Raw genomic sequence first — 13785 nt, 5'->3', positions numbered from 1 at the left:
CTCAAGAAGAGTCAAGACCCACTAAGCTAGAATTAGTGTTTGCAACCACCAAATCCTAGTTAAATCATAAAATTAACCCAAATAGCAAATAACCAACATCATTCATGCATTAAACAATCACACCCATTAATTACCCACACTAGGGTTGAGCCACAACCCTAGCTAATGGGTTTAGCTAGACATAATAGCAACAAAAATTGAAAAAGTAGTAGATAAAATCAACATATTAATTAACTAGGATGTTAATCTACAAGAATCCACGATAAAACAAGATGAAAATGCCCAAAATAGGCTAAAACTTGAGTCTCACGAGTGCTGCTACTATCTGATATCTAATTCTTAACCTAGAAATAATAAAATATTCTATTTATACTAGGCTAGAAAAGCTGGACAAAAATACCCCTGCGGGGCTGGCGCGGACCACGTAGAAATGCAGCGCGGCCACGTAAGGGTCTTGGACTTCGATCACTCACTTCTGAAGCTGGGGACGCGGACCGCGCAAGAAGGTAGCGCGGCCACGCAGGCTGATGGGCGCGGACCGCGCAACAATGAAGCGCGACCGCGTGGACACAAGCACTGACCGCGTAGAAAGGAGCACGGACGCGCATGGTTACCCTTGAAATGTATACTCTCTGAATCTCCTAGCGCGGCCGCACAACATATCAGTGCGTTCCGCGCTAGGTCCTCTTGTCCCTACTTCAATGATTTTTGACACTTGAGCAGGTTTCACTCCGTTTCGAGCCGCTTTTTGACTTTTGTCATCTTGTCGCTCAAACCTGCAATCAAGCGCACTTTGTAAGCATTCTGGATCTATTTTATGACAATTCATACATAAAGCATAGGCAAGTATGGGCATAAAACGTGTTAAAATCACAGTTATCAGTGCCAACAAAGGTTATTTCTATATCTCCCTTAAGAATATGATCTCTAATAAAATGATGCTTAATATCTATATGCTTTGCTCTAGAATGATGCACACGATTTTTGAAAGACAAATAGCACTAGAATTATCACAAAAAATTTGTATAGGTTTAAACGAAAGCTCATAGTCACCCAATTGATGAGACATCCGCAGTAGTTGTGCACAACACTGTCCAATAGCAATGTATTCAGCTTCAGTAGTGGACAAAGCGACTGATGGTTGCTTTTTACTGTTCCAGGATATTAATGCCTTTCTTAGTAATTGACAAGTGCCGCTTGTGCTCTTTCTATCTTCTTTATCACCTGCAGATCAACATCTGAAAAAGCTTCTAATTTAAAAGAGTTAGAGTGAGGATACCACAATCCATGAGATACGGTTCCAATGAGATATCGAATGATTCTCTTTACAGAAGTTAAATGTGACTCCTTGGGAGCTGACTGAAATCTGGCACATTTACATACGCTGAACATAATATCTGGTCGACTTGCTGTCAGATATAGCAGTGATCCAATCATTCCCCTGTATTTGGTTTCATCAACTGGGGTGCCATGTTCATCTTTGTCTAGATTTGTAGCGGGGCTCATAGGAGTGCCAATTAATTTTGCATTGTTCATACCAAATTTTTGAATCAGCTCTTTTGTATATTTGGTCTGACAAATAAAAGTTCCTTCTTTGGTTTGTTGGATTTGTAGCCCAGGAAGAACGTGAGTTCACCCATCATGCTCATTTCAAACTCGCTTTGCATAAGATTTGAAATTTCCTTGCACATAAGAGGGTTAGCACTACCAAATATAATATCATCAACATAAATTTGAATAATGAGATTACCTTCTGATAATCGTTTAATAAACAAAGTAGTGTCTATTTCACCTCTGGTAAAGCCATGATTAATAAGAAAAGTACTCAGCCTATCATACCAGGCACGTGGAGCTTGTTTCAACCCATACAGTATTTTGGTAAGCTTGTATACATGGTATGGAAATTTTGAATCCTCAAAGCCTGGAGGCTGTTTTACAAAAACTTCTTCCTCGATAAATCCATTCAAAAAGGCGCTTTTAACATCAATTTGAAACAGCCTGAATCCTTTAATGGATGCGTATGCCAGAAGAATTCGTATAGACTCCAAATGAGCTACTGGGGCGAAAGTCTCATCATAGTCGACTCCTTCCTGCTGTGAATAGCCCTGTGCAACTAGTCTTGCTTTATTTCTTATGACCTTTCCATCCTCGTTCAATTTGTTTCTAAATACCCATTTTGTTCCGATCACAGACATATTTTGAGGTTTGGGTATTAGTTTCCACACTTGATTCTTGCTGAATTGATCTAATTCCTCCAGCATAGCTTGCACCCAGCTTGAATCCTTCAGTGCTTCCTCTACCTTTTTTGGCTCAATTTGAGAAATCAATGCAATATTTGCTTTCCTCTTAAGGGCAGCCCTGGTTTTCATTCCTTCGTTTGGATCCCCTATAATAAATTTCTGAGGATATTCAGGTTCGCTTCTCCATTCATTTGGTCGAATTATATTTGTAGACGACTCGACTTGTGGGTCTGGAGTATTGCTGCTATTTTCTCCAGTTGACTCGATCACCCCAGATGTGCTAGTCGACTCCTGTGATTTTTCTTTGTCCTGAGCTTCTTGAGTTTGATCTTCGTCACCTGCAATAGTTCCTTTCTCGACCAAGGGATTATTTTTGTCGAATATAACATGTACAGATTCTTCTACACATAAAGTACGTTTATTGTAGACTCTAAAAGATCTGCTATTTAACGAGTAACCAAGAAAAATACCTTCGTCACTTCTTGGATCAAACTTTCCAAGATTATCTTTACCGTTATTGTGAATAAAGCATTTGCTCCCAAAGGTATGAAATTAACTGATATTTGGACGTTTACCTTTCCAGAGTTCATAAGGGGTCTTCTTCAGAATTGGCCTTATGAGGCAACGGTTGAGGATGTGACAAGCAGTACTTACGCCTTCTGCCCAGAAATGGTTTGGCAATGAATGTTCTAGTAGCATAGTTCTTGCCATGTCTTGGAGAGTTTTGTTCTTCCTTTCCACAACCCCATTTTGCTTTGGTGAGCGTGGTGCAGAAAAAATTATAAGTGTATCCTTGATCGTTGCAGAAGTCTTCAAAAGCTCTGCTTTCAAATTCTCCTCCATGGTCACTCTGAATTTTTGAGATCAGATATCCCTTTTCTCTTTCAACCTTTTTGCCGAAAACTTCAAAGTTTCTTATGGCTTCATCCTTATGAGACAAGAAGATTACCCAGGTGAAACGTGAAAAGTCATCAACAATAACAAAAGCATACCTCTTACCTCCTATGCTAGCAGTTCTAGTAGGCCCAAATAAATCCATATGAAGTAATTGCAAAGGTTTTGAAGTAGATACTATATCTTTATTTTTGAAAGAATTTCTGGTTTGCTTACTCATTTGACATGCATCACAAATATGAGTTCTAGAGAAATTCAGTTTAGGCAAACCAATAACTAAATCATGTTTGGACAGTTTTTCAATCAAACGCATGCTAGCATGGCCAAGTCTTCTGTGCCATAACCATGGATCATCAGACATAGAGGATAAGCAAATGTGGCCGTCTATCTTTTCAAATCCATCAAGTATATAAACATTTCCATACCTTTTTTCAGGAAGAATTATCTTACCTGATTCGTCTTCAATAGCACACCTATTCTTTTAAACTTTACCTCATATCCTGAGTCGCAGAGTTGACTTATGCTCAAGAGATTGTAGTTTAGGCTATCAACGAGGTATACTTCAGTAATGTCACAGTTGTTATTGAAAGGAATTGTTCCGGTGCCAACTATTTTGCCCCTTGAATCGTCTCTGAATTTTACACTTCCTCCATTGATCTTTGTAACTTCCTTGAACAGGTTTTTGTCACCTGTCATATGACTGGAACACGCACTATCTAGATACCATTTTCCTTTGCAGCTTACTCTGTGGTGTTCCTGCAAGACAAGATGATCACTTTCTTTTAGGTACCAAGCTTGCCTGGGTCCTGGTGGGTTAGTGTTACTAGGTTCAGAATTTTTTTGTTTCCAAACCCATCCTGACACATTTGATTTACAAAAGTGACAACCAAGAATATTTATGCCCACTTTTATTACAGTAATGACATTTAGCTCCAGACCTATTTATAGGTCTTTCATAAGTGTTAGAACTAGCCGACTTAGATTTAGCTGGTTCTGTCCCAGTTGACTTGTAAGTCATCTGGTCCGACCGACTGGTCGACTTGATTCTGATTGGTTTTTTTCCAGTTGACTTGTAAGTTGTCTGGTTTGACCTAGCAGAACTATGACTGGTGGATTTGCGCAAGCTGTTAAGCTACAGTTGCAACTCCTCAAACTCTTCTTGAAGTACCTCTTTTTCGATTTCACATACTTCATGTTTGAGTTTCCAGTCTTTAACCTCCCTAGTGAGTCTCATAAGTTCATTCATCATTTTTTGAGACTCTTTTAAGGTTGAATCAAGAATATCCTGCAATTCATTACATCTTTCGCAGTCATAAGATCTTACTTCACTAGTTTCACCCCGTGCCATGAAACAGTTCTCGTCATCTGAATCATCTTCATCTGTCCAGCATCCTGAGATTTTGTTTATTTCATTTTCTAGAATTGTCATGAAACAAAGATTTGCTATTTCTTCATGGTCTGAGTCATCCTCATTGCTCCAGCTTCCGAAGGATTTGTTCTTGTTGAAACCTCTAGAGATCTTCCTTTTCAGTTCTGGGCATTCAGCTTGAATGTGCCCAAATTTACCACATTCGTAGCATTTTCCATCGTTTTTATCTTGTTCATTGTATTGCCTGGATCGTCTTGGTGGGAATCTTCCTTTCTTTGTATTTCTGTATCTCCTCATCAATCCATCCATATTTCTAGACATCATGGCAATCTCTTCTTGTAGAGCTTCAGGATCATCAATTTCATTTTCAGCCATTTCAGTAGAGGTTTTGAATGCAACTATTTTCTTTTTCTCCTCTTGATTTGTCTTTTTTAAATGCGTCCTTTCGAAAGCAATGAGTTCTCCTCGCACTTCATCATAGGACAATTTGTTTAGGTCTTGAGATTCCAGAGTAACTACTTTGGTCTGCCAAGTGGTTGGCAGACTTCTGAGAATTTTTCTGACTTGATCACCACTGGTGTAGGGCTTGCCAAATGCCATTAAGTCACTAATTATCTTACTAAACCTGGCAAACATTTCTTCAATGGATTCTCCTTCTTTCATTGAGAAGGGTCTGTAGTCATGAACTAGCATGTTGATGTGAGTTTCCTTTACTTTGCTGGTTCCCTCATAGGTGACCTCAAGTTTATCCCACATCTCTTTGGCTGTATCACAACTCGATATTTTCTCGTATTCCTCACCACTTATAGCATTGTGAAGCAGATTTCTTGCCTTGTTATTCACTTGTACCGCTTCCAGTTTCTCTTTTGAGTATGAATCTATATCATGAGGATCAGCAAGTGGTGGAGTGCTAGCAGGTAGGGGATAGTTTCCCTTTTTAATGACTCTCCAGACTTTGACATCGTATGCTTTAGCAAAGATTTCCATTCGTACTTTCCAGTGAGAGAAATATTGTCCATTGAAGTATGGTGGTCTAACTTGTGAAGTTCCTTCCTGAAAGAGGGCTCCTATGATAACTTGATTTGCCATGATCTTTTCTCACAAGCTGTTAAGCAAAAGGTAAAATATGAGCCTGGCTCTGATACCAATTGAAAGTACAAGAGGGGAGGGGGGTGAATTGTAAATACTTTAAATTAATTACTTATAAGTTGACTTAAAACTTGAGTAGTCGGCTGAATATGATAATTTAGCAGATATGGTAACGGAAAGTAAAATGCAGAGAATAATTGCAGGAATTAAAAACACCGGAATTTTTATACTGGTTCGGATTCAATGTGAATCCTAATCCAGTCCCCTTGGGTTGCAAGGGAGTTCTCTTCAGTAAATGAGTTTCTTCCGAGTACAGATGTGGTGTATATCGCTCAGTTTCTCTAGCACTCATTTTTGATACAATGCCTCACCAGTTGTGTGCTCTCTTTCTATCCCTGACTTGTTATACAACAGATCTTAGTGAACTACAATGCTTGTTTGCAGTAGAATAAAGAGAGTGATTTGGTTTGATCAAAGTATGTCTAAGCTAGGGTTTACAAGGGTGTATAAATACTTTGATGGATGGTAGAGGCTTGACAACCCAAGAGGTTTGATCCTTGGAAAGAATTGATTCTTTCCAAGAATAAGGAATGAGCCGTTGCTTCTCTTGATTGCTTTCCTTTAGCAGAAGATTGCTTCACTTGATTTCTCCTTATTTGTTGGATCTTCCAAATGTGGTCGTTTTCCAGATCTCCTCGTATCCTTTAGTCTTCCGTGATTCTGCCCATGATTCGTGCCTTTGACCAAGGCTCATTTGATTTTTTCCAGCTCAGCTAATCATTGTTATTGCTGATTGATTCGTTGATTAGATTGCGCCCTGATTTACGAGACCAATCCAAATTTGTTGATCACATGCTAATTGATTTCTTCCCTTGTTCATCATGAACCATTCGAGCAGTCTTCTTTACTTCTTGAACTTGATTTCCTGCACATGTATATTATTTGCATCATTAAAACATGATCTAACATTCATCACTAACCTCCACAGAAGGTTCACCCCTGTTTGGTTGCTTGCCATTGCCAACTTGAATTTGATGTGTTGATAAAGCTAGTACGAGGTCATTTACCCTACAACCAATCAAGCTAGCAGTATTTCTAACAGCTTCACGTTGCACCCTCCAGTCCATGAACTTTTTTAAATACTCCAAGAACTCATGATTCGTAATAGAAACAAGAGCAGATGAAACTTTTTCCAGCGCTGGTGTGATAGCGTCATTGGTCTTTCAATGAGCCCAAGGTCATCTCACAAATTCCAGAATAAGGTTTCGCTCCAAGGGGTACTAGCGGCCTAGAAAATTAAATGTTGAAGGCTAATAAGCATACATGAATCTCAGCATCATGTGTACGATAATAAAACATTGACATGATGTCAATCTTGAGGTAAGCATGTGCAACAATAGCAGCGATCTTCCGTAAGTGTGTTGCAACTAACATTCGCACCATCGGCATGTCCTCTTGACACATTTGACCGTAAGTAGATCGAAGTTCTGCCGTCAACATATCTGGGGCACTTGAGTAAGCAATATGAGAAAGTCCACAAGCAGGAACTCTAACTATGAACCAGTCACCAGCTGCCAACCTCTTTACAAGGTAGAACCAATTAAACAATTTACTTTCACTCGCGGGGCATCCAATAAATGGGAGATCCGATTGAAAACTATTATCGAACATTTTGGCGACATCGTGTGAGTTTCCATCATCTGAATCGGGATAAAATGGAAAATGAAGCAACATACGAATAATCACATCGACAGCTATTGTTCTAGCCAACATAGTGTTACCAGTTTCAAAGAAACCAGTAAATAATACTGTATTTACAAATGGATCACGAAGACGAGTGCAACGCTTGGGATCACGTAGGTAGTGAACAATTTCCGTCAGATCATCGTGCAACTCAGCAACACCCTTACTGTCATCGTAATGGACAGTGATTCTCTCAAGCTGGAGAGCAGAATCACCATTCAATTGGCTGGTGAAATCAATGCCATGCTCATTATAAACGACTTCCAAGAACTTGGGGTTGTAGCTTCCATTGGACAATATGTCGAGCACCTGGTGTCCAAGACTTGCACAATACTCAGGAGACGAGTCTGCTATGGGATTTTCCAACATTTCAGGAGGTACCTTGGAATTGTCCAGCAAGCCTGAAATTTCGGCGATCAAATCAGAATCATTGTTTCCGACAAAGACTATCCCAGCACAGCCAGTTGTATCTTCTACAGTGACCTCCTCTGATTTTGCATCGTCCAAAGCCATGGAGTTCAATTGCAGCTCCTCTTGCACCAATGATTGTATACGGCAAATGGAAGAGATCATACAAGAATTACTTTCTTGCATAACTGTCACCAGTTCTTACAGCGCCTTCACCGATTCGAAGAGGTTTTTGAATTGAGCGTTAGGCATGGTAGAATGGTAGAGAGGCATGGAGTAAGAACAACGAGAGCACCAATGTAGTGAACCCATATTATATTGAAATGGAATAACAGGAATCACATACAAAAATATACGAGTCCATCTACAAATAATTACAAATACTTAAAACAAGTAACCAAATATTCCATAGGAAGAAGAAATAAGAAAAGGGAGAAGGGAGGGAGGTTCCAGATCTATCCTCTAAGAAACTAAGGAAAATAAAATAAACCAAGTTCATAGCATAAGCCTAATAGAATGTATCCTATTGTATATATAGGTATCTGCTTGTCACGACCCCAGTTCGTTCTCCGTAAACATGTCGAGACGGCACCTAGTCCCTACGACTAGGTAAGCCTAACAATGCGGAAACAATATAACTTGCGGAAAATAATAATTTAAAACTGAACAGCTAGAAGAGAACTGCATATAGGTGCCGCTTGGCATGTACAACTCAATAACACGGAAGTCTACGATATCATCCCAAAACCCGGAAACTCATGGGAACACAAGCTAACAGAAAGATAGTATACTGCTCTAACTCCAGAATCTCTAAAACAACAGTAAGAAAGGAAGGCTAACTGCTAAAGCTAGAATAAGATAGAGACTCCTTGGTCTGCTGACGCGGCAGATGTACCTCGAAGTCTCTACTAGATCTCTCCACCTCGAGGGTGACATGCCTGGGTAGAGCTACCTGGATCTGCACATGAAAAAAACATGCGCAGAAGGGGCATGAGTACACCACAACGGTACTCAGTAAGGGCCAAGCCTAACCTCGGTTGGGTAGTGACGAGGAAGGTCAGGGCCCTACTGAGAATAAACATAATAATAAGTCTTGCAACAGTATGGAATAAACAGAAATAATGAGTACAACTATGAAGTAAGACAGGTTATACAAGGCAACAAATAGCACACAGAGAATAAGGTAACACGGAGTAAAACAACTCAATATCAATACCATCAACGAGGATCTCCCAGGATACCGTCCTGTAGTCCATGTCATCAACTGTCCAAGGAGCTCCCGGGATACCGTCCCGTAGTCCATCATATGAGTATATCTGAAGGATCTCCCGGGATACCGTCCCGTAATCCAACTATCAATGTGCAGGGGGATCTATCGGGAATCTAACTTGCAGTCCCAAAGTAAACATGCGGGGGAATCTATCGGGAATCGAACCCGCAGTCCCAAAGTAAATATGTAGGGGGATCTATCGGGAATCGAACCCGCAGTCCCAAAGTAAACATACAAGGGGGGGGAGCTACCGGAATCCCACATCCGTAGTCCCAATGTAAATACGCAGTCACAACAAGAAGATATTCAAAAATGAAGTTCAAAAAAATTCAAGGCAAACAGGTAGTTCTAGCCTAACATGCTTCACGTAGTACAAATAAAGCAACTTAAGCAAATAGGCAATTTAGATCAACTAAACATGCTTTTCTAAACTAACACAAGCTATAATTGCAAATGGAATAAAGCAGGTAAGAAAGAAACTCTGTCTACATATTTAAGTAAAATCGGATTTTCAACAGTTAGCTCAAGTACGCGCTCGTCACCTCACGTACAAGGCATTCAATTACCATTTATCATATCCTAAGGGGGAGGTCCCCCACACAAGGTTAGACAAGCCACTTACCTCGAACCGGCTCAAAATCAACTAGAAACCACGCTTTTGCCACGAGTATCCGGCTCCAAATGGCCCAAATCTATTCAATTCAATTGCATGTTGTAAATAACTCCTCAAGTAACTGATTCTATAATTAAATTCTAAGCTAGTACGCGAAATTATGTAAAATGACCAAAATTTCCCTTGGGCCCACGTCTCGGAATCGAGTAAAATTTTTATTTCCAGAATCCTCACATCCTCACGAGTCTAACCATATAAAAATTATCCAATTCCGATATCATTTGGTCCTTCAAATCATCATCTTATATTTTTGAAATATTGCACAATTTTTTTCCCCAAATTCCATCCCAATTCACGAATAAAATGATGAATTCAATGATAGATTCATGTACTCTAGCCAAATCTGAGTTAGAATCACTTACCCCGATGAATTTCTTGAAACACCTTCGAAAAATCGCCAAAATCCGATCTCTCTAGGTCAAAATATCAAATAAAACCCAAAACCTCGTATTTATAGACCACCCCCCAGATTTCCACCTCTGCGGACCGCACAAAAACGACCACGGTCCGCACCAAACCAGTGCGGTCCGCACAAAAACGACGGCGGCCGCACAGGTCTTGACTACAGTGACAGGCTTTAGTATTGTGGCCATAACTTTCACTACAAATGTCCAAATTATGATTTCTTTAGCTTTCTGAAAACTAGACATGAAGGGCTACAACTTTAGTTTTCGAATCATGTCAAAATTCCTTGTAGATAAAAAGATATGAGCACCCGAAGTAGGACCAGTGAAGCAGCCCCCCACCGCGGACCGCACTACATTTTGTGCGGCCGCACAACCCCCACCGCGGACGCACTGGATTTCGTGTGGACCGCATTGGTGGGTTCTGAGGCCCGCAACTCTTCTGGACCTGCAATGGCTTTGATTTTTGGCCTAAAAACATCCCGGAACTCACCCGAGTCCCCGGGACTTCAAACCAATTGCACCAACATAACCTAAAACATCGTTCAAACTTGTTCCAACCTTCGGAACGCTACAAACAACACCAAAACACCTATTTTTCATTGAATTCAACCTTAAGAACTTCAAAAACTCTAAAAACACATTTTCGATCAAAAAGTCTATCAAACCTCGTCCGAATGACCTGAAATTTTACACACACATCCCAAATGACATGACGGAACTATTGCAACTTCTGGAATTCCATTCCGACCCTCGGATCAAAATCTCACTATCGGACCGGAAACTTCAAAAATTTAAACTTCGGCATTTCAAGCCTAAATAAGCTACGGACCTCCAAAAGACATTCCAAACACGCTCCTAACCCCGAAATCACCTAACGAAACTGACGGAACCATCGGATTTCCATTCTGAGGCCGTCTTCACACTGTTCCGACTATGGTCAATTTTCCAACACTTAAGCTCTCATTTAGGGACTAAGTGTCCCAAAACTCTCCGTAACTCAAAACTGATCGTCCCGGCAAATCAAATTAGCAGAAATAGACTTGGGGAAAACAGTTAATAGGGAATCGGGGCGTTAATTCTTAAGACGATCGGCCGGGTCGTCACATCCTCCTACACTTAAACATTTGTTCATCCTCGAACGAGCATAGGGACATACCTGAAGTAGTGAAAGATGAGGGTAACTGTTGCACATATCTTGCTCGGTCTCCCAGGCCGCCTCCTCGGCCGGCTGACCCCGCCACTGAACCTACTGAAGCAATGTTCTTTGACCTCAACTTTCTGATCTGCCTGTCCAATATAGCCACTGGCTCCTCAACATAGGATAGATCCTTGTCCAACTGGACTGAACTGAAATCCAACACGTGCGACGGGTCACCATGATATCTCCGGAGCATCGAAACATGAAATACCGGATAAACTCCTGCCAAGCTGGGAGGTAAGGCAAGCTCATAGGCAACCTCCCCAACACGCCTCAATACCTCAAATGGGCCAATAAATCTCGGACTCAACTTCCCTTTCTTCCCCAAATCTCATAACGCCCTTCATAGGCGAAACCCGAAGCAGAACCCGCTCTCCAACCATATACGAAACATCACGAACCTTCCTGTCCGCGTAGCTCTTCTGTCTGGACTGGGCTGTACGGAGTCTATCCTGAATCACCTTAACCTTCTCCTATGCGTCCTGAACCAACTCTGTGCCCAATAGCTTGGCCTCACCCGGCTCAAACCAACCCACCGGAGATCTACACCTCCTACCATATAAAGCCTCATACGGTGCCATCTGAATGCTGGAATGATAACTGTTATTGTAAGCAAACTCCGCCAATGGCAAGAACTGATCCCAAGACCCTCCAAAGTCAATCACACACGCACGGAGCATATCCTCAAGAATGTGAATAGTGCGCTCAGACTGTCCGTCCGTCTGGGGGTGAAATGCTGTGCTCAACTCCACCCGAGTACCTAACTCCTGCTGCACAGCTCTCCAGAACCGTGATGTAAACTAAGTACCTCTGTCTGAAATAATGGAAACTGGAATACCATGCAAACGAACGATCTCCCGGATATAAATCTCTGCCAACCGCTCCGATGAATAAGTGGTACACACAGGAATGAAATGGGCAGACTTGGTCAGCCGATCCACAATAATCCAAATGGCATCAAACTTCTTCAAGGTCCGTGGGAGTCCAGATACAAAGTCCATGGTGATACGCTCCCGTTTCCACTCCGGAATCTCTATCTGCTGAAGCAATCCACCTGGTCTCTGGTGCTCATACTTCACCTGCTGACAATTAAGGCACCGAGCTACAAACCCAACTATATCCTTCTTCATCTGCCTCCACTAATAGTGCTGCCTCAAATCCTGATACATCTTCGCGGCACCCGGATGAATGGAATACCGCGAACTGTGGGCCTCCTCTAAAATCAACTCCCTAAGCCCATCGACATTGGGTACACAAACTCGACCCTACATCATCAATACTCCGTCATCACCAATGGTCACATCTCGAGCATCGCCATGCAACACCTTGTCCTTGAGGACAAGCAAATGAGGGTCATCATACTGCCGCTCCCTGATACGATCAAACAAGGAAGACCGAAAGACCACACAAGCTAGAACCTGGCTGGGCTCCGAAAGATCCAATCTCACAAACTGGCTGGCTAGAGCCGGAACATCCACCGCCATAGGCCTCTCTGCTGCTGATAAATAAGCCAAACTTCCCAAACTCTCTGCCCAGCGACTCAAAGCATCGGCCACCACATTGGCCTTGCCCGGGTGATACAAGATAGTGATGTCATAATCCTTCAACAACTCCAACCATCTCCTCTGATGCAAATTAAGGTCCTTCTGCTTGAACAGATGCTGCAAACTCCGGTGATCAGTATAGATCTCACAAGGCACACCGTACAAGTAATGACGCCAAATCTTCAAGGCATGAACAATGGCAGCTAACTCAAGATCATGGGCAGGATAATTCTTCTTGTGTATCTTCAACTGTCTGGACGCGTAGGCAATCACCCTACCGTCCTGCATCAATACCGCTCCAAGGCCAACTCTCGAGGCATCACAGTAGACAGTATAAGACCCCGAACCTGTAGGCAATATCAAAACTGGGGCTGTAGTCAGGGCTGTCTTGAGCTTCTGAAAGCTCGCCTCACACTCCTCTGTTCACTGAAAAGGAGCACCCTTCTGGTTCAATCTAGTCATATGGGCTGCAATCGATGAAAACCCCTCCACAAATCGACGGTAGTAGCCCGCCAAGCCAGGGAAACTACGAATCTCTGTAGCTGAGGATGGTCTGTGCCAACTCTGCACGGCCTCTATCTTCTCCGGATCCACCCGAATACCCTCACTCGATACCACGTGGCCCAAGATTGCCACTGAATCCAACCAAAACTCACATATTGAGAACTTCGCATATAACTTCTTTTCCCTCAAAGTCTGAAGCACTATTCTCAGGTGCTGCTCATGATCTTCCCGGCTCCGGGAATACACTAGAATATCATCAATAAAGACAATGACATAAGAGTCAAGATATGGCCGAAATACACTGTGCATCAAATGCATGAAGGCGGCTGGGGCATTGGTCAGCCCAAATGACATAACAAAGAACTCGTAATGACCATACCGAGTCCTGAAGGCAATCTTCGAGATATCTGGCTCCCGAATCTTCAACTGATGGAACCGAAGCGCAA

General features: G+C 42.0%; 1 protein-coding gene across 1 annotated transcript; it reads right to left on the bottom strand.

The window, feature by feature from the left end:
• Positions 1-2826: 2826 nt before the first annotated feature.
• Positions 2827-5490, bottom strand: LOC109221530. The gene is made up of 5 exons (XM_019386009.1): positions 5049-5490; positions 4701-4973; positions 4434-4526; positions 3585-3823; positions 2827-3168 (listed from the first exon to the last, which is right to left on the bottom strand). Exons 1-5 carry the CDS (start codon positions 5488-5490, stop codon positions 2827-2829), a joined length of 1389 nt encoding a protein of 462 aa, XP_019241554.1.
• Positions 5491-13785: the final 8295 nt, after the last annotated feature.

The sequence above is a fragment of the Nicotiana attenuata genome, unplaced genomic scaffold (genome assembly GCF_001879085.1).
Source record: "Nicotiana attenuata strain UT unplaced genomic scaffold, NIATTr2, whole genome shotgun sequence".
Classification (NCBI taxonomy): Eukaryota; Viridiplantae; Streptophyta; class Magnoliopsida; order Solanales; family Solanaceae; genus Nicotiana; species Nicotiana attenuata.
This window is presented reverse-complemented; position numbering and strand designations above follow the sequence as displayed.

Excerpts from the sequence above, each read along its gene's own strand:
- LOC109221530 (XM_019386009.1), bottom strand. The coding sequence starts at position 5,490 with ATGGAAATCTTTGCTAAAGCATACGATGTCAAAGTCTGGAGAGTCATT. Across the intron at positions 4,527-4,700 it reads TGGAAAATGCTACGAATGTG|GATGCTGGACAGATGAAGAT; the intron begins GTAAATTTGGGC and ends ACAAAATCTCAG. Across the intron at positions 3,169-3,584 it reads TGCTATTGAAGACGAATCAG|GATGAAGCCATAAGAAACTT; the intron begins GTAAGATAATTC and ends TTGTCTCATAAG.